We start from the raw sequence: 18369 nt of genomic DNA, 5'->3' as shown, positions 1-18369 counted from the left end.
GCTACAATTGTACAGGGTCTTGGTGAGACCACACCTGGAGTACTGTGCACAGTTTTGGTCTCCTTATCTGAGGAAGGATATACTTGCCTTGGAGGCGGTGCAACGAAGGTTCACTAGATTGATTCCTGGGGTGAGAGGGCTGTCCTATGATGAGAGATTGTGTAGAATGGGCCGATACTCTCTGGAGTTTAGAAGAATGAGAGGTGATCTCATTGAAACAGACAAGATTCTGAAGGGGATTGACAGGGTAGATGCTGAGAGGTTGTTTCCCCCTGGGCTGGAGTGTCTAGAACTAGGGGGCACAGTCTCAGGATAAGGGGTCGGCCGTTTAAGACTGAGATGAAGAGGAATTTCTTCACTCGAGACGGTTGTGAATCTTTGGAATTCTCTGCCCCAGAGGGCTGTGGATGCTGAGTCTTTGAGGATATTCAAGGCTGAGATCGAGAGATTTTTGGACTCTAGGGGAATCGAGGGATATGGAGATCGGGCGGGAAAGTGGAGTTGAGGTCGATGATCAGCCATGATCTTATTGAATGGTGGAGCAGGCTCGAGGGGCCGTATGGCCTACTCCTGCTATTATTTCTTATGTTCTTGTTTCTTATGTTCTGTGCTGTAAACTTCTATGATACAGAAGAGATTTACTAGAATGGTTCCAGGGATTATATTTACGTGGATAGACTGGAGAAGCTGGGGTTGTTCTCCTTAGAATAGAGAAGGTTAAGAGGAGAATTGATAGAGGTGTTTAAAATCATGAAGGGATTAGATGGACTCAGTGTAACTACAGTATAAACTGATCATGGACTCAGTGTAACTACAGTATAAACTGATCATGGACTCAGTGTAACTACAGTATAAACTGATCATGGACTCAGTGTAACTACAGTATAAACTGATCATGGACTCAGTGTAACTACAGTATAAACTGATCATGGACTCAGTGTAACTACAGTATAAACTGATCATGGACTCAGTGTAACTACAGTATAAACTGATCATGGACTCAGTGTAACTACAGTATAAACTGATCATGGACTCAGTGTAACTACAGTATAAACTGATCATGGACTCAGTGTAACTACAGTATAAACTGATCATGGACTCAGTGTAACTACAGTATAAACTGATCATGGACTCAGTGTAACTACAGTATAAACTGATCATGGACTCAGTGTAACTACAGTATAAACTGATCATGGACTCAGTGTAACTACAGTATAAACTGATTGTGGACTCAGTGTAACTACAGTATAAACTGATCATGGACTCAGTGTAACTACAGTATAAACTGATCATGGACTCAGTGTAACTACAGTATAAACTGATTGTGGACTCAGTGTAACTACAGTATAAACTGATCATGGACTCAGTGTAACTACAGTATAAACTGATCATGGACTCAGTGTAACTACAGTATAAACTGATTGTGGACTCAGTGTAACTACAGTATAAACTGATCAGGGACTCAGTGTAACTACAGTATAAACTGATTGTGGACTCAGTGTAACTACAGTATAAACTGATCATGGACTCAGTGTAACTACAGTATAAACTGATCATGGACTCAGTGTAACTACAGTATAAACTGATCATGGACTCAGTGTAACTACAGTATAAACTGATCGTGGACTCAGTGTAACTACAGTATAAACTGATCATGGACTCAGTGTAACTACAGTATAAACTGATCATGGACTCAGTGTAACTACAGTATAAACTGATCATGGACTCAGTGTAACTACAGTATAAACTGATCATGGACTCAGTGTAACTACAGTATAAACTGATCATGGACTCAGTGTAACTACAGTATAAACTGATCATGGACTCAGTGTAACTACAGTATAAACTGATCATGGACTCAGTGTAACTACAGTATAAACTGATCAGGGACTCAGTGTAACTACAGTATAAACTGATCATGGACTCAGTGTAACTACAGTATAAACTGATCATGGACTCAGTGTAACTACAGTATAAACTGATCATGGACTCAGTGTAACTACAGTATAAACTGATCATGGACTCACAGGTCCATTATATTCTGAACAGTCTGCGTGTCATTCAGCAACCACACTATAAATTGATTGTGGACTCAAAGACTAACGATATTACTAGAGCTTAATTTGTATTGGAACCTCGCGGTGCCGATTAATCTGTTTTCCCATCTGATGCTTACCTTTGCTTTGACTGCAGCTGCAGCTAGTGCAGCTGCTGCTGCTGTTGACAAGTTCCCTTCACCAATATCTCTCTCCAGTTTAGTTTTCTTATCCGTTTCTGACTCTCCATCCTTCTTTGAGCCATCTTCCTGGAATTCTTTATTTTCTTTCTCCCTCTCTGTGTCTGCTGGAATTAACCAGGAAAGGAAGAGGATTACTAAACATTGGGAATTCTTCTGATGTATCCCTGTATTCTTGTTGCAATTTTTCTGTTTTCAGTTGACTTCCTTTCTCCCCCGCCATGCCCCCTCTGAGCTCATCTTGTCCATGAGACCCATCTCTTGCTCCCTTGACCCCATTCCCACAAAAGTGCTGAGCACCCAACTTCCCTTCCTGGCCCCTATGCTAGCTGACATTGTAAATGGTCCCCTTTCCTCAGGTATTGGCCAACACACTTTCAAAACCACCCATGTTTGAATCTTTGCCATCTAAAACAGCCCTAACCAAAGTCACAAATGACATCCCATGTTACTGTAATTGTGGTAAACTATCCCTTCCTGTCCTTCTCAACCTCTCTGCAGCCTTTGACACGGTTGACCAAAGTGTCCTCTACCAATGCTTCTCCTCCATTGTCCAGCTGGGTGGGACTGCCCTCACATGGTTCCATTCTTATCTATATAGTTGTAGCCAGAGTATCTCCAGCAATGATTTTTCTTCCCACTCCCGCATCGTTACCTCTGAGTCCAAGAATCTATCCTTGGCCCCCTCCTATTTCTCAGCTACGTGCTGCTACTTGGCAATATCATCCGTAGACACAAGGTAAGCTTCCACATGTACGCTGACGATACCCAACTCTATCTCACCACCATATGTGAGTGCTGCTGTGCGTAAATTGGCTGCTGCGTTTCCTACATTACAACAGTGTCTGCACTTCAACAAGTACTTCATTGGCTGTAAAGCGTTTTGGGACGTCCGGTGGTCATGAAAGTCGCTATATAAATGCAAATCTTTCTTTTTATCTATCTTGAACTCTCCCCTGCTTCTGTGTTGATAGACTGCTTTTCCGACATCCAGTCTTCAATGAACCGCAATTTCGTCCAGTTAAACAGTGCAAAGACCCAAGTGGTATAACGCCATTGTCTTCTGCCCTCGTCACAAACTTTGTATCCTCGCCACTGATTCCATCCCCCTCTCTGGCCACTGGCTCAGGCTCAACCAGACTGTTCATAATCTTGGCCTCCTATTTGACCCGTCACTGAGTTTCCAACCCCATATCCTCTCTCCATCACAAAGACCGCCTACTTCCACCTCTGTAACATCGCCCACCTCAATCCCTGCCTCAGCTCATCTGTTGCTGAAACCATCACCCATGCCTTTGTTACCTCTAGACTTGACTATTCCAACGCTCTCCTGGCCGGCCTCCCATCTTCCACCCTACATAAACTTGTGCTCCTCCAAAACTCGGCTGCCTGAATCCTAACTTGCATTCACCGTTCACCCATTGTGCTCGCTGACCTACATTGGCTCCTGGTCCCCCAACGCATCAAATTTTAAATTTTCATCCTAGTGTGTAAATCCCTTCATGGCCTTGTCTCTTTCCATCTCTGAAACCCTCTCTTAGCCCGACAACTCCTCCCCCCCACCCACGCTCTGTTCATCTGACTGTCCTCCCCCACTCCCTTTGCCCCACTATTAATTGCCATGCCTCCAGCTGTCTAGGCCCTACACCCTGGAATTCCCTCCCAAAAGCCCTCCGCCTCTCTAATTCCCTCTCCTCCTTTAAGGCCATCCCTAAATCCCATCTCTTTGACCAAGGTTTTGGTCAGCTCTCCTAATTTGTCTCGCCGCCATTTTTATCTGATGATCTCGATGTGGGTTTGGAGCTCCTACCTTTTCATTGTGAACTACATTAATCTTAAGAACACAGAGATTTCAGTGGCCACCTTGCGAAGTTTTTCTGCATTAAAAATGCTTAATAAATGAAAGTTTTTGTTGTACTCTCTTAGTTACCCTCACAAACCAATCTCATTACTGTCTTAATTACCCTGATACCCAAATTCATCACTACCTTAATTACAGTGGGATATCCAATCTAATTATTGTCTTAATTACCCTCAGAAACCCAATCTCATTACTGACTTAATTATTGTGAGGTACCCAACAACAGTATTGTCAGGGCTGATACAGCACAGGTTAAATACAGAGTAAAGCTCCCTCTACACTGTCTCATCAAACACTCCCAGGGCAGGTACAGCACGGCTTAGATACAGAGTAAAGCTCCCTCTACACTGTCTCATCAAACACTCCCAGGACAGGTACAGCACGGGTTAGATACAGAGTAAAGCTCCCTCTACACTGTCCCATCAAACACTCCCAGGGCAGGTACAGCACGGGGTTAGATACAGAGTAATGCTCCCTCTACACTGTCCCATCAAACACTCCCAGGGCAGGTACAGCACGGGTTAGATACAGAGTAAAGCTCCCTCTACACTGTCCCATCAAACACTCCCAGGGCAGGTACAGCACGGGTTAGATACAGAGTGAAGCTCCCTCTACACTGTCACATCAAACACTCCCAGGGCAGGTACAGCACGGGTTAGATACAGAGTAAAGCTCCCTCTACACTATCCCATCAAACACTCCCAGGACAGGTACAGCACGGGTTAGATACAGAGTAAAGCTCCCTCTACACTGTCCCATCAAACACACCCAGGGCAGGTCCAGCACGGGTTAGATACAGAGTAAAGCTCCCTCTACACTGTCCCATCAAACACTCCCAGGGCAGGTACAGCACGGGTTAGATACACAATACAGCTCCCTCTACACTGTCCCATCAAACACTCCCAGGGCAGGTACAGCACGGGTTAGATACAGAGTAAAGCACCCTCTACACTGCCCCATCAAACACTCCCAGGGCAGGTACAGCACGGGTTAGATACAGGGTAAAGCTCCCTCTACACTGTCCCATCAAACACTCCCAGGGCAGGTACAGCACGGGGTTAGATACAGAGTAAAGCTCCCTCTACACTGTCCCATCAAACACTCCCAGGGCAGGTACAGCACGGGTTAGATACAGAGTAAAGCTCCCTCTACACTGTCCCATCAAACACTCCCAGGGCAGGTGCAGCACGGGTTAGATATAGAGTAAAGCACCCTCTACACTGTCCCATCAAACACTCCCAGGGCAGGGACAGCACGGGTTAGATAGAGAGTAAAGCACCCTCTACACTGTCCCATCAAACACTCCCAGGGCAGGTACAGCACGGGTTAGATACAGAGTAAAGCTCCCTCTACACTGTCCCATCAAACACTCCCAGGGCAGGTACAGCACGGGTTAGATACAGAGTGAAGCTCCCTCTACACTGTCACATCAAACACTCCCAGGGCAGGTACAGCACGGGTTAGATACAGAGTAAAGCTCCCTCTACACTGTCCCATCAAACACTCCCAGGACAGGTACAGCACGGGTTAGATACAGAGTAAAGCTCCCTCTACACTGTCCCATCAAACACACCCAGGGCAGGTCCAGCACGGGTTAGATACAGAGTAAAGCTCCCTCTACACTGTCCCATCAAACACTCCCAGGGCAGGTACAGCACGGGTTAGATATGAATTAAAGCTCCCTCTACACTGTCCCATCAAACACTCCCAGGGCAGGTACAGCACGGGTTAGATACAGAGTAAAGCACCCTCTACACTGCCCCATCAAACACTCCCAGGGCAGGTACAGCACGGGTTAGATACAGGGTAAAGCTCCCTCTACACTGTCCCATCAAACACTCCCAGGGCAGGTACAGCACGGGGTTAGATACAGAGTAAAGCTCCCTCTACACTGTCCCATCAAACACTCCCAGGGCAGGTACAGCACGGGTTAGATACAGAGTAAAGCTCCCTCTACACTGTCCCATCAAACACTCCCAGGGCAGGTGCAGCACGGGTTAGATACAGAGTAAAGCACCCTCTACACTGTCCCATCAAACACTCCCAGGGCAGGTACAGCACGGGTTAGATACAGAGTAAAGCTCCCTCTGCACTGTCCCATCAAACACTCCCAGGGCAGGTACAGCACGGGTTAGATACAGAGTAAAGCTCCCTCTGCACTGTCCCATCAAACACTCCCAGGGCAGGTACAGCACGGGTTAGATACAGAGTAAAGCTCCCTCTACACTGTCCCATCAAACACTCCCAGGGCAGGTACAGCACGGGTTAGATACAGAGTAAAGCTCCCTCTACACTGTCCCATCAAACACTCCCAGGGCAGGTGCAGCACGGGTTAGATACAGAGTAAAGCTCCCTCTGCACTGTCCCATCAAACACTCCCAGGGCAGGTACAGCACGGGTTAGATACAGAGTGCAGCTCCCTCTACACTGTCCCATCAAACACTCCCAGGGCAGGTACAGCACGGGTTAGATACAGAGTAAAGCTCCCTCTACACTGTGCCAACAAACACTCCCAGGGCAGGTACAGCACGGGTTAGATACAGAGTAAAGCTCCCTCTGCACTGTCCCATCAAACACTCCCAGGGCAGGTACAGCACGGGTTAGATACAGAGTAAAGCTCCCTCTACACTGTCCCATCAACACTCCCAGGGCAGGTACAGCATGGGTTAGATACAGAGTAAAGCTCCCTCTACACTGTCCCATCAAACACTCTCAGGGCAGGTACAGCACGGGGTTAGATACAGAGTAAAGCTCCCTCTACACTGTCCCATCAAACACTCCCAGGGCAGGTACAGCACGGGTTAGATATAGAGTAAAGCTCCCTCTACACTGTCCCATCAAACACTCCCAGGGCAGGTACAGCACGGGTTAGATACAGAGTAAAGCTCCCTCTACACTGTCCCATCAAACACTCCCAGGGCAGGTACAGCACGGGTTAGATACAGAGTAAAGCTCCCTCTGCACTGTCCCATCAAACACTCCCAGGGCAGGTACAGCACGGGTTAGATACAGAGTAAAGCTCCCTCTACACTGTCCCATCAAACACTCCCAGGGCAGGTACAGCACGGGTTAGATACAGAGTAAAGCTCCCTCTACACTGTCCCATCAAACACTCCCAGGGCAGGTACAGCACGGGTTAGATACAGAGTAAAGCTCCCCCTACACTGTCCCATCAAACACTCCCAGGGCAGGTACAGCACAGGTTAGATACAGAGTAAAGCTCCCTCTACACTGTCCCATCAAACACTCCCAGGGCAGGTACAGCACGGGTTAGATACAGAGTAAAGCTCCCTCTACACTGTCCCATCAAACACTCCCAGGGCAGGTACAGCACGGGTTAGATACAGAGTAAAGCTCCCTCTACACTGTCCCATCAAACACTCCCAGGGTCGGTACAGCATGGGTTAGATATAGAGTAAATCTCCCTCTACACTGTCCCATCAAACACTCCCAGGGCAGGTACAGCACGGGTTAGATACAGAGTAAAGCTCCCTCTACACTGTCCCATCAAACACTCCCAGGGCAGGTACAGCACGGGTTAGATACAGAGTAAAGCTCCCCCTACACTGTCCCATCAAACACTCCCAGGGCAGGTACAGCACGGGTTAGATACAGAGTAAAGCTCCCTCTACACTGTCCCATCAAACACTCCCAGGGCAGGTACAGCACGGGGTTAGATACAGAGTAAAGCTCCCTCTACACTGTCCCATCAAACACTCCCAGGGCAGGTACAGCACAGGTTAGATACAGAGTAAAGCACCCTCTACACTGTCCCATCAAACACTCCCAGGGCAGGTACAGCACGGGTTAGATACAGAGTAAAGCTCCCTCTACACTGTCCCATCAAACACTCCCAGGGCAGGTACAGCACGGGTTAGATACAGAGTAAAGCACCCTCTACACTGTCCCATCAAACACTCCCAGGGCAGGTACAGCATGGGTTAGATACAGAGTAAAGCTCCCTCTACACTCTCCCATCAAACACTCCCAGGGCAGGTACAGCATGGGTTAGATACACAATACAGCTCCCTCTGCACTGTCCCATCAAACACTCCCAGGGCAGGTACAGCACGGGTTAGATACAGAGTAAAGCTCCCTCTACACTGTCCCATCAAACACTCCCAGGGCAGGTACAGCAGGGGTTAGATACAGAGTAAAGCTCCCTCTACACTGTCCCATCAAACACTCCCAGGGCAGGTACAGCACGGGTTAGATACAGAGTAAAGCTCCCTCTACACTGTCCCATCAAACACTCCCAGGGCAGGTACAGCACGGGTTAGATACAGAGTAAAGCTCCCCCTACACTGTCCCATCAAACACTCCCAGGGCAGGTACAGCACGGGTTAGATACAGAGTAAAGCTCCCTCTACACTGTCCCATCAAACACTCCCAGGGCAGGTACAGCACGGGTTAGATACAGAGTAAAGCTCCCTCTACACTGTCCCATCAAACACTCCCAGGTCAGGTACAGCACGGGTTAGATACAGAGTAAAGCTCCCTCTACACTGTCCCATCAAACACTCCCAGGGCAGGTCCAGTACGGGGTTAGATACAGAGTAAAGCTCCCTCTACACTGTCCCATCAAACACTCCCAGGGCAGGTACAGCACGGGTTAGATACAGAGTAAAGCTCCCTCTACACTGTCCCATCAAACACTCCCAGGTCAGGTACAGCACGTGTTAGATACAGAGTAAAGCTCCCTCTACACTGTCCCATCAAACACTCCCAGGGCAGGTACAGCACGGGTTAGATACAGAGTAAAGCTCCCTCTACACTGTCCCATCAAACACTCCCAGGGCAGGTACAGCACGGGTTAGATACAGAGTAAAGCTCCCTCTACACTGTCCCATCAAACACTCCCAGGGTCGGTACAGCATGGGTTAGATATAGAGTAAATCTCCCTCTACACTGTCCCATCAAACACTCCCAGGGCAGGTACAGCACGGGTTAGATACAGAGTAAAGCTCCCTCTACACTGTCCCATCAAACACTCCCAGGGCAGGTACAGCACGGGTTAGATACAGAGTAAAGCTCCCCCTACACTGTCCCATCAAACACTCCCAGGGCAGGTACAGCACGGGTTAGATACAGAGTAAAGCTCCCTCTACACTGTCCCATCAAACACTCCCAGGGCAGGTACAGCACGGGTTAGATACAGAGTAAAGCTCCCTCTACACTGCCCCATCAAACACTCCCAGGGCAGGTACAGCACGGGTTAGATTCAGAGTAAAGCTCCCTCTACACTGTCCCATCAAACACTCCCAGGTCAGGTACAGCACGGGTTAGATACAGAGTAAAGCTCCCTCTACACTGTCCCATCAAACACTCCCAGGGCAGGTACAGCACGGGTTAGATACAGAGTAAAGCTCCCTCTACACTGTCCCATCAAACACTCCCAGGGCAGGTACAGCACGGGTTAGATACAGAGTAAAGCTCCCTCTACACTGTCCCATCAAACACTCCCAGGACAAGTACAGCACGGGGTTAGATACAGAGTAAAGCTCCCTCTACACTGTCCCATCAAACACTCCCAGGGCAGGTACAGCACGGGTTAGATACAGAGTAAAGCTCCCTCTACACTGTCCCCATCAAACACTCCCAGGGCAGGTACAGCACGGGTTAGATACAGAGTAAAGCTCCCTCTACACTGTCCCATCAAACACTCCCAGGGCAGGTACAGCACGGGTTAGATACAGAGTAAAGCTCCCTCTACACTGTCCCATCAAACACTCCCAGGGCAGGTACAGCACGGGTTAGATACAGAGTAAAGCTCCCTCTACAGTGTCCCATCAAACACTCCCAGGGCAGGTACAGCACGGGTTAGATACAGAGTAAAGCTCCCTCTACACTGTCCCATCAAACACTCCCAGGGCAGGTACAGCACAGGTTAGATACAGAGTAAAGCTCCCTCTACACTGTCCCATCAAACACTCCCAGGGCAGGTACAGCATGGATTAGATACAAAGTAAATCTTCTTGAATATTCCCTCAACAATCCACTTTAACACCAGTCTCCGAAGCAGATGCCTACTGTTCAGGTTCATTTTTCACAAGACCCTATACAACTTTTGTCTTTGAAACATTTACAATGACTAATTCCTTGGAGATTCAAGAAGAGCACAGCAGTACTTGGGAGCAGCAGTAGTTTTCACTTTGTTGCATTGGAGTTGTGAGTCACTAGTTTACGATTTGCCTTACAGTGGTTGGGCTGTGATGGGAGACACCTAAGAAAGAAAGAACTTGCATTTATATAGCTGGTTTCACAACCTCAGGACATCCCAAAGTGCTTCACAGCCAATGAAGTACTTTTGAAGTGCAGTCACTGTTGTAACGTAGGAAAAGATGGCAGCCAATGTGTGCAAAGCAAGATCCCACAAACAGCAATGAAATAAATTACCAAATTTTTTAAAATGTTGGTTGAAGGATAAACATTGGCAAGGGCATCAGGAGAACTCCCCTGCTCTTCTTTGAGAATAGTGTCATGGGGTCTTTTGCATCCACCCGAATGGGGAGACGGCCTCGGTTGAACGTCTCATCTGAAAGACCACGGTACAGCACTGAAGATGATGTGCTCAAGTCCTGGACTGGGGCTTCAACCCACAACCTTCTAACTCGGAGGCAAGATTGCTACCACTGAGCCAAGGCAGGCACCAGGTGAATGAGAGGTGCCAACTCACACTGTTCTTGTATACTTCATAGGGAGAGACTAAGGAACAGGTTTTAAGCCCACCTGGCAATAGGTGGCTGTGAATAAAACAACAGAACCCAGAACACAAAGGTTGCATGTGTTCAAGTGCTGCTCTCCCTATGGACCAGTACAAACTCAACGGCCTGCTGAACCTACCCACTTCTACCTCAGCCTTTTCATTTTCTTTCTCTGGTACACATTCTTTTCCTTTGTCTTCATCCTTTTTGGAAGAGTCGGGCTGTTTTTCCTTATTTTCGTCTTCCACTGCTACTTCTTTATTCTCCTAGGCAACATAAAAAACAGACACTGGAACAAGTAACAGGCAAAATGGGGAAAAATATAATCGATTCCTCTGTTGATGTTTGTGGGTCCAGGGACAATGACGTGATGTATGCCTGTATAAACAACTTGGAAGTTGCAAGTTCTTAAAATGCGAATTCAGGGCGGATTACTAACCATGAAACACAATTCTACTTTGGCCTGGATATCCAACTTAGATATTGACATCGGATTTTCTTTGCTACTACCATACGAAAGAAGACGACGACTAACATTTTCATTACAGAAACAGTAAAAGCACTTGTTTTTCTTGGGGTGGGGGGGGGGGGGGCGGGCGAAGGGAGGGGAATGAATGTAGTATTTCTATCTTTGGATCACAGTTGTTGTTGCTCCCCATTTTCTCCCCTCTTCTTCGGAATGCTCTTGGTCTTGCAGATTCCATGGGACAGAATATTTGAACATGGGGGCATCACAGCCAAGCCTGATCCTGTCCCCACCTGATGTCTACGCACACTTGCACTTTCCAGGTATGGAGAGAGATTTAGAGTGAGAACTCTGGCTGATTTCCCACTCACCAAACCAGGAACAGTAAGGCCAATTGCAGTGCATCAACTACAGCCCCAGTCTAGATCACCAACTCAACACTGAACAATGCTTAATTCAAGTACTTCTGAACTGTATGGCTTAGTACCACACCAGGCAATGCATTTCCCCACTGAAGCATCAGGAAGAGTTGTTATGCAGAATTTTTAGGAAGTACAAATCCTTTTCCACTGCTTCAGTGAAGGAGTTTGCTATCTTGGCCCTCTCCAGCACTAGGAAGGATGACAACTATTCCAGCGTAGACGAAAAAGGATGAAAGTTCCCTCTTTAAAATGCTTGTCGGCTGATTTGAAGTCAGTCTGAAATGAGCCTGAGTCGGGGTCCTAATAGGTAAGAGTTCGCAGCACCAAACTACGTAAGCGTTCATTACTAATCTGCACTCTTATCCGATGGCTGGCTGCTGTGGGGAATGAGCTGCATTAAGGTCTGCTCTTTTCAGGTTGGGGATCAAACAACATTTATGGCCGAAGCAGTGAGAACTTTATGATGCAAGTAACTGATATTATATCTGTGCTATGTGGGATTTGATGGTGACACCTGGAGCAATATGTGTAATATATCTAATTCCCAGCAGCTCATCTCCTAACCTGGTAAGCACAGAGAGATGGTGAAATCAGTGCTTTGAGAGCCAAGAAAATGCAAATGACTCCATCAGTGCCATGAGGAAGAGGAGGGAGCAGGTCGGAGGAGGGAGCGGGCCGGAGGAGGGAGCGGGCCGGAGGAGGGAGCGGGTCGGAGGAGGAAGCACAGCAGCAGGAGAGAAATCAGCGCAAAGAGCAGCGTTACCTTTGTTTCTTTTTTATCTTCTACTGGTTGGGCATCTGACTTAATTTCATCACCGCCCTCCTCTGAGAAAGAGAAAGTAAAATAATATCATTTTACATATCCTCAGTCTAAATCGCAATATTAGCTGCTTAAGGTTGCTAGAAATCTCTTAAACTTAGCGCAAAACTCAGTTGCATGTAGCATTCACCTTTAATGTTGCTATGAACTGTACAAAGCTACCTGCAATATTTCTTTCAGTGGACAGAGATACAATTCTTAGTTTATTGAAATATTTTATACAAGTGAAGATAAATGTTTCATACATACCACCTACTTCTCTCAATATAATGTGGAAAATGAGGACGAACTAGAGTCGATAAAATCACAATGCATACTGCGTGGGAACTGCAGACTTTACTTCTATACAGGCAACTGTTATTCGGTGGGGACGTTGCACTTTTTCAAGAAGGCTTTGAGGGTGTCCTTGAAGCATTTCCTCTGTCCAGCTGGGGCTCTCTTGCCGTGTTGGAGCTCCGAGTAGAGCGCTTGTTTTGGGAGTCTCATATCGGGCATGCGGACCCATCCATCGGAGCTAATCGAGCGTGGTCAAAACTTCGATGCTGGCCTGAGCGAGAACACCGACGTTGGTGCGCCTATCCTGGTGGCCCAAGACTGCACAAAGTGGAGGAGAAGCATCCGGGGAGGCGCCAAACACCTCGAGTCTCTTCGCCGGGAGCAAGCGGAAGCCAAGCGCAAGTCAACCCAAGCACCCCACCCACCCGCCCCTTCAACCACCGTCTGCCCCACTTGTGACAGAGACTGTAGGTCTCGCATTGGACTCATCAGTCACCTGAGAACTCATTTTTAATGTGGAAGTAAGTCATCCTCGGTTCCGAGGGACTGCCTAAGAAGAGAAGAAGTACAAGGTACTGCATCTTCTAAGTTAGAATGCAGCACCCTTTCAGTACTGCACAGGAGTGTCAGCATAGATTATGCGCTCAAGTACTGGAGTGGGACTTGAACCCACCACTGTCTGACTGAAAGGCAAGAGTGCTACCACTGAGCCATGGCTGACAAGCAGGCATATTCCTTTACCTGGGATAACTAGTGACAAGTGAAGCTCCAGATGGACAAATGCATATTGCAAGTAAAAATCGGAGGAACATGTACCGCATGAGTGGGATAGAACTGGCCAAGGAGGGAGTTGAGAAAGATCCAAGGGGATTAGTTGACTCACTGCTCACCACGTCCAGTGCGAGAGGGAAATACACAAAGTGACAAGGATACTGGGTTACATAACTAAATCAATTGAATTCAATCTGCAGAGGCCATGCTGAGGGTCCGTACAGTCAGGATGAACATACAGTACTGGGAACAGGTCTGGTCAATGCATCGAAGGAGACACCATCCAGACCCTAGAAGCAGTTCAGAGAGCAACAAGGCTGATCATCATGTGCTCTTCAATCTCAAAAAAAAGAGATGTTTCAGAAGGGACCTTATTGAGGTGTATAAGATACTTCATGGGACAGAAAAAGTAAACTGGGAACAATGTTTTCAGAGCACAAGGTCAGGGTGTGAAGGGCAGGGATAGGACAGACCCAGGAGTATTTCTTTACACAGAGGGTGATAAACAGCTGGAACAGGCTTACCGGGAAGGGTGCGTGAGGCCTGAAACATGGGATGCTGTAATGGAAAGATGTAGTAGGACGAGGATAGATCAGATGGGCTGCATGGCCTTCTTCATCTGTACCAGTCTTGTGATGCCAGTCAGCAGTAAATTATTATGAAGCCATGGTAGAATCTAAATCTAAACTGGATGAGAGTTGAGAGAAATTTATCCTTGAACATCAAGGATCAGAATTTGCGTTTGACACGAAAACGCATTTAAATGGGTTGGAACCCTCTTTGATGAGGAGTCCAAAACCAAAAAGGGCCTGATGACCTGTTAAGCATTGATCAAGCAGTTAGAACAATGCTCAACATGGTGTAATAAATTCAGTGAGCTGCAAGAGAAGATATGCGAGGAGGGTAGGCATCATCTAAGGGAATGCGGAATGGCAGTTGTCGATTTGAGACCAGCAGTGTGAGAGGCAGTCGTAAACCAAGAAAGGGATTGGGACTCTCGACTGCTTCCCCCTGTACTCTATGTCATCATACCCCTCCCATACACCAACAGAAAAACAGGAAAGAAATTGTGCAGGGGGATGATGAGTTAATATCAGCCCTTTCACAGCAGACAGAGGCTGCAAAGGAGTTATGTAAAAATCTAATGTACAGTCACATCAAGGGTAACAAAAGAATTAGGAAGCAAAGAAAGAATTCAAAAGACCACAGCAAACATCAGAAATTAAAATTGTTTTGAGAGAAAAGGGATAAAAGTAAAAGGCTACAGGATTTCTTTTATTTTCAGTGAACTGTTGCTCTGAAAATATCTGGACACTTTCACACTCGGTGTGTGTCAGACCGTTGTCTATTCACACACTCGGGGCTGAATTTTCCCTGCAGAGGTGGATGGCAGTGGGAAAGCTCGTTGGCGATTCTGGTGCCACTCCCGTCTACAGCCGCTCTCTGAATTTGATTTTCCGTAGATTGGCCTTGTTAAGCCCGCCCTGCGGGGTTCCTGACCAATTAACAGGAAGCGGGTCTGATGGCGTCATTTGATGACGCGTCATCAGCCGGTTTCTTTAAAGGGACCACGGCCACATTGATTTTGACAGTTGTGCTGTCAGTGTTCTGCAGCACTGAGATGCAGCAAACACTGACAATCACTGCACAAAGGTGCACGTCTGCACCCAGGCTCTCCAATGACTCTCTCCATAAGCATATATGTATATTCACACTCTCAGTGTCTGGGCAGTGTTTTGCTCTTCTCCATGCATGCATGACTGTTCAGGCCTCCCAGCATGCACTCCCTTGGTGGCACTTTGCATTTCTGCTCCTTGCGGTCACACTCTCCATTCCTAATGGCTACTCTCCTCTGTCAAACCCTCGGAATGGCCCCAGCACCAGATCCTATTCCTCCCCAAATGTTATGAAACTCCAGGTCCCTCCCACCTCGAGTGTTCCCACAAGCTAAACCCTAATGCTAAACATCTGCAGTAGTCCCCGGGCCCAGATCTCCTTCGCATGATTCCAAGCTCTATGCCTCCCTGACCCCAATCCGTGAGTACTTTTTGGGCCGCAAGCTCTCTCCGAGGCCAAGTCCCCTCCATCAGTTGCCTCCCAGGGGATGGCAAACAGAAAGACAGAGAGGCATGCAATCAATAACAGAGAGAGCCACAATTTTATTTTTATTTTTCTCCATGCAAATATTAAAAAAAAAATTTAAAATCAATTTCAGCAAAATGCAGTAATCAACTGCCTGGACTAGCTGCAGGAGTCGCATCATCCACAAGTCCCATAAACATTCCTTACTTTGGATCTGCAAACTGGCATTAAGCTCCAAATGCCCCATCCTGCACGCCCTCTCTTCTCCTGTATCCTGACTGTGATTGGTCACGTTGCTTGTCCGACATCCAGTACTGGATGAGCAGAAATTTCCTCCAATTAAACATTGTAAAGACCGAAGCCATTGTCTTCGGTCCCCGCCACAAACTCCATTCCCTAGCCACCGACTCCATCCCTCTCCCTGGCCACTGTCTGAGGCTGAACCACACCGTTTGCCATCTTGGCGTCCTATTTGACCCTGAGCTGAGCTTCCGACCGCATATCCTCAGCATCAATAAAACCACCTACTTCCACCTCGGTAACATCGCCCGTCTCCGCCCTTGCCTCAGCTCAGTTGCTGCTGAAACCCTCATCCATGCCTTTGTTACCACTAGACTTGACTATTCCAACCCTCTCCTGGCCTCCCTCCCACCTTGCACCCGCCATAAACTTGAGCTAATCCAAAACTCTGCTGCCCGTATACTAACTCGCACAAAGTCCTGTTCGCCCATCACCCCTGTGCTCCCAGTCCGGCAATGCCTCGATTTTAAAATTCTCATCCTTGTGTTCAAATCCCTCCATGGCTTTGCTCCTCCCCATCTCTGTAACCTCGCCCCACCATTGGCGGCTGTGCCGTCAGCTGCCTGGGCCTTAAGATCTGGAATTCCCTCCCCAAACCTCTCCGCCTCTCTACCTCCCTTTCCTCCTTTAAGACGCTGCTTAAAACCTACCTCTTTGACCAAGCTTTTGGTCATCTGTCCTAATATCTCTATGTGGCTCGGTGTCAAATTTTGTTTGATTACGTTCCTGTGAAGCGTCTTGGGAGGTTTTACAGGAAATTCTCTGGTATCTGGCACCGACAGGACCGGGATTGTGCCGGTTGATTAAAAATTCCGGATGAAGGAGAGGGTTATCTACCGAGGCTATTTTTAACAAACAAAAATAAAAAAATAAAGAAATGTGCAGTATACAGTAATTGGGTACTCACCTACAGAATGTTGTGTTAAATGGATGGTGGAAGATGCTTGATTAAGTACAGTACTGCCAGTTGAGGGTAATCCATAACTCTTTAATTACTTAACAGTAAAACAAAACTTATACAGTAAACGACTGTATACAGCGCGAGAGAGTCAGACTCCTGTTATTGAGGTGTTCGGACTTCCGACAGCGCCAAGAAGCTGAGTAGTGGCAGGTTAGAGAACTACCCCCACTGACTAACTCGGCCACCGCGGGAGACTCGGACTCGGCAACATTTCCGGTTATTGAGCTGTTGTTTTCGGAGTGAGAATTTTGCTGGTTAATAGAGAATTCCGGATATTTAGGTGCCGTTTAAACGAGAGTTTCCTGTACTATGTTAAAGGCGCTGTATAAATACAAGTTGTTGCTGTTAATATCGGGACTCACCGCTTCCTCTACTCATTCTTTCCCAGGACCTCTGAACTCTGGAACTCTTGACCTCCCTCAGTCTTCCCTTCCTGCTACAATGGATAGGATTTTAAAATCTAAGCTACTTGCTGATTTACCTCAACTTCGCTCTTACTCTTTCAGATCCTGGGGAGTGACTTGCACTGTGGTTCTTTGACCTTCACTGGGCTCTCTCAATAAAAACAGAAAACTATTGGCAGCACACATAGCACTAAAATCTGCTTTAGTGAAGTAGACTCTGTTGTGGATTAAGTGATGTTACAACAGGAGTTTGAAGATGAACCCGATGAACAAAATTAGGAATGTTTCTTCGCTACATTTAGTTTCTATCTATATAAATGACCAAAATTTCTAAAATAGAAGTGAACCAATCATTCTTTCTTTCTTTCTCTAACTCTTAACATTCAAATTTTCAAAGAACCAGTTATGAGCTTGGCACACAAGAACATTTGGTCTGGAACCTGTAAAACAACCCCGGTGGGATTTACTATTAAGACAACTGGACAAATTCCAGTGACAAGTAAAGGGCTGAAAGATATGCCTAGTCTACTTGGGTACAGCTACTTGGCAAAGACAACAGGTTCACTGTGAATGGTCCATTGCCTTCAGCTCCCCTGGCACAACTCATCACGTGTACTCACCCAACTTCTCTGGCTCATCTGAGGTAGTTCCTGCAATTCCACTGCTCTCCAGACCATACGTTGGATCTGCCTTCCCAGTGACTTTAGCAGCATCTTCTACTTTCTTGACATGTGCTTCTACCAGAGCCGAGGGGACCTCCTCCTTCATCTTAGAGAACTCCTCTGCAAAGCAAACCCCAATAATTAAAATGGGAGAGGTGTAATGTACAGTCCCCTGTATACTTACAGACATGCATTTCCTGTTCTCTATTTGGGGTATATGAGCAGGGTGAAGAGTCTTGTGAAACAGGATCATGAAACTGCATATTGAATGGTTCTGTAAAATAAAAGGCATCCTATAAACAATCATCTTTTATTTGCATAAGATTCAAGAGAACTTAAATACTTCTATTTAGATCAAAAAAGCTAATTTATTCCTATGTTAAGGATTTGCTTTCAACTTCCAG

General features: G+C 46.9%; 1 protein-coding gene across 1 annotated transcript in view; it reads right to left on the bottom strand.

Annotated features, from left to right (window-relative positions):
* Positions 1 to 18369, bottom strand: part of LOC147096964 (SWI/SNF complex subunit SMARCC2-like) — a gene marked incomplete at its 5' end in the record, with an annotated part of 99595 nt that overhangs the window by 24643 nt on the left and 56583 nt on the right. Inside the window, 4 exons of the mRNA XM_085972520.1 lie at positions 2177 to 2343; positions 10941 to 11067; positions 12453 to 12514; positions 17924 to 18085. Coding sequence (XP_085828646.1) covers positions 2177 to 2343; positions 10941 to 11067; positions 12453 to 12514; positions 17924 to 18085 — 518 coding nt within the window. The remainder of the gene's footprint in view (positions 1 to 2176; positions 2344 to 10940; positions 11068 to 12452; positions 12515 to 17923; positions 18086 to 18369) is intronic.

Source organism: Somniosus microcephalus, chromosome 33 (assembly GCF_052327205.1).
Source record: "Somniosus microcephalus isolate GS21.2 chromosome 33, FLI_Smic_1.0, whole genome shotgun sequence".
Classification (NCBI taxonomy): Eukaryota; Metazoa; Chordata; class Chondrichthyes; order Squaliformes; family Somniosidae; genus Somniosus; species Somniosus microcephalus.
Note: the sequence above shows the minus strand (reverse complement) of the source record. Positions and strands in the feature narration are given on the sequence as shown.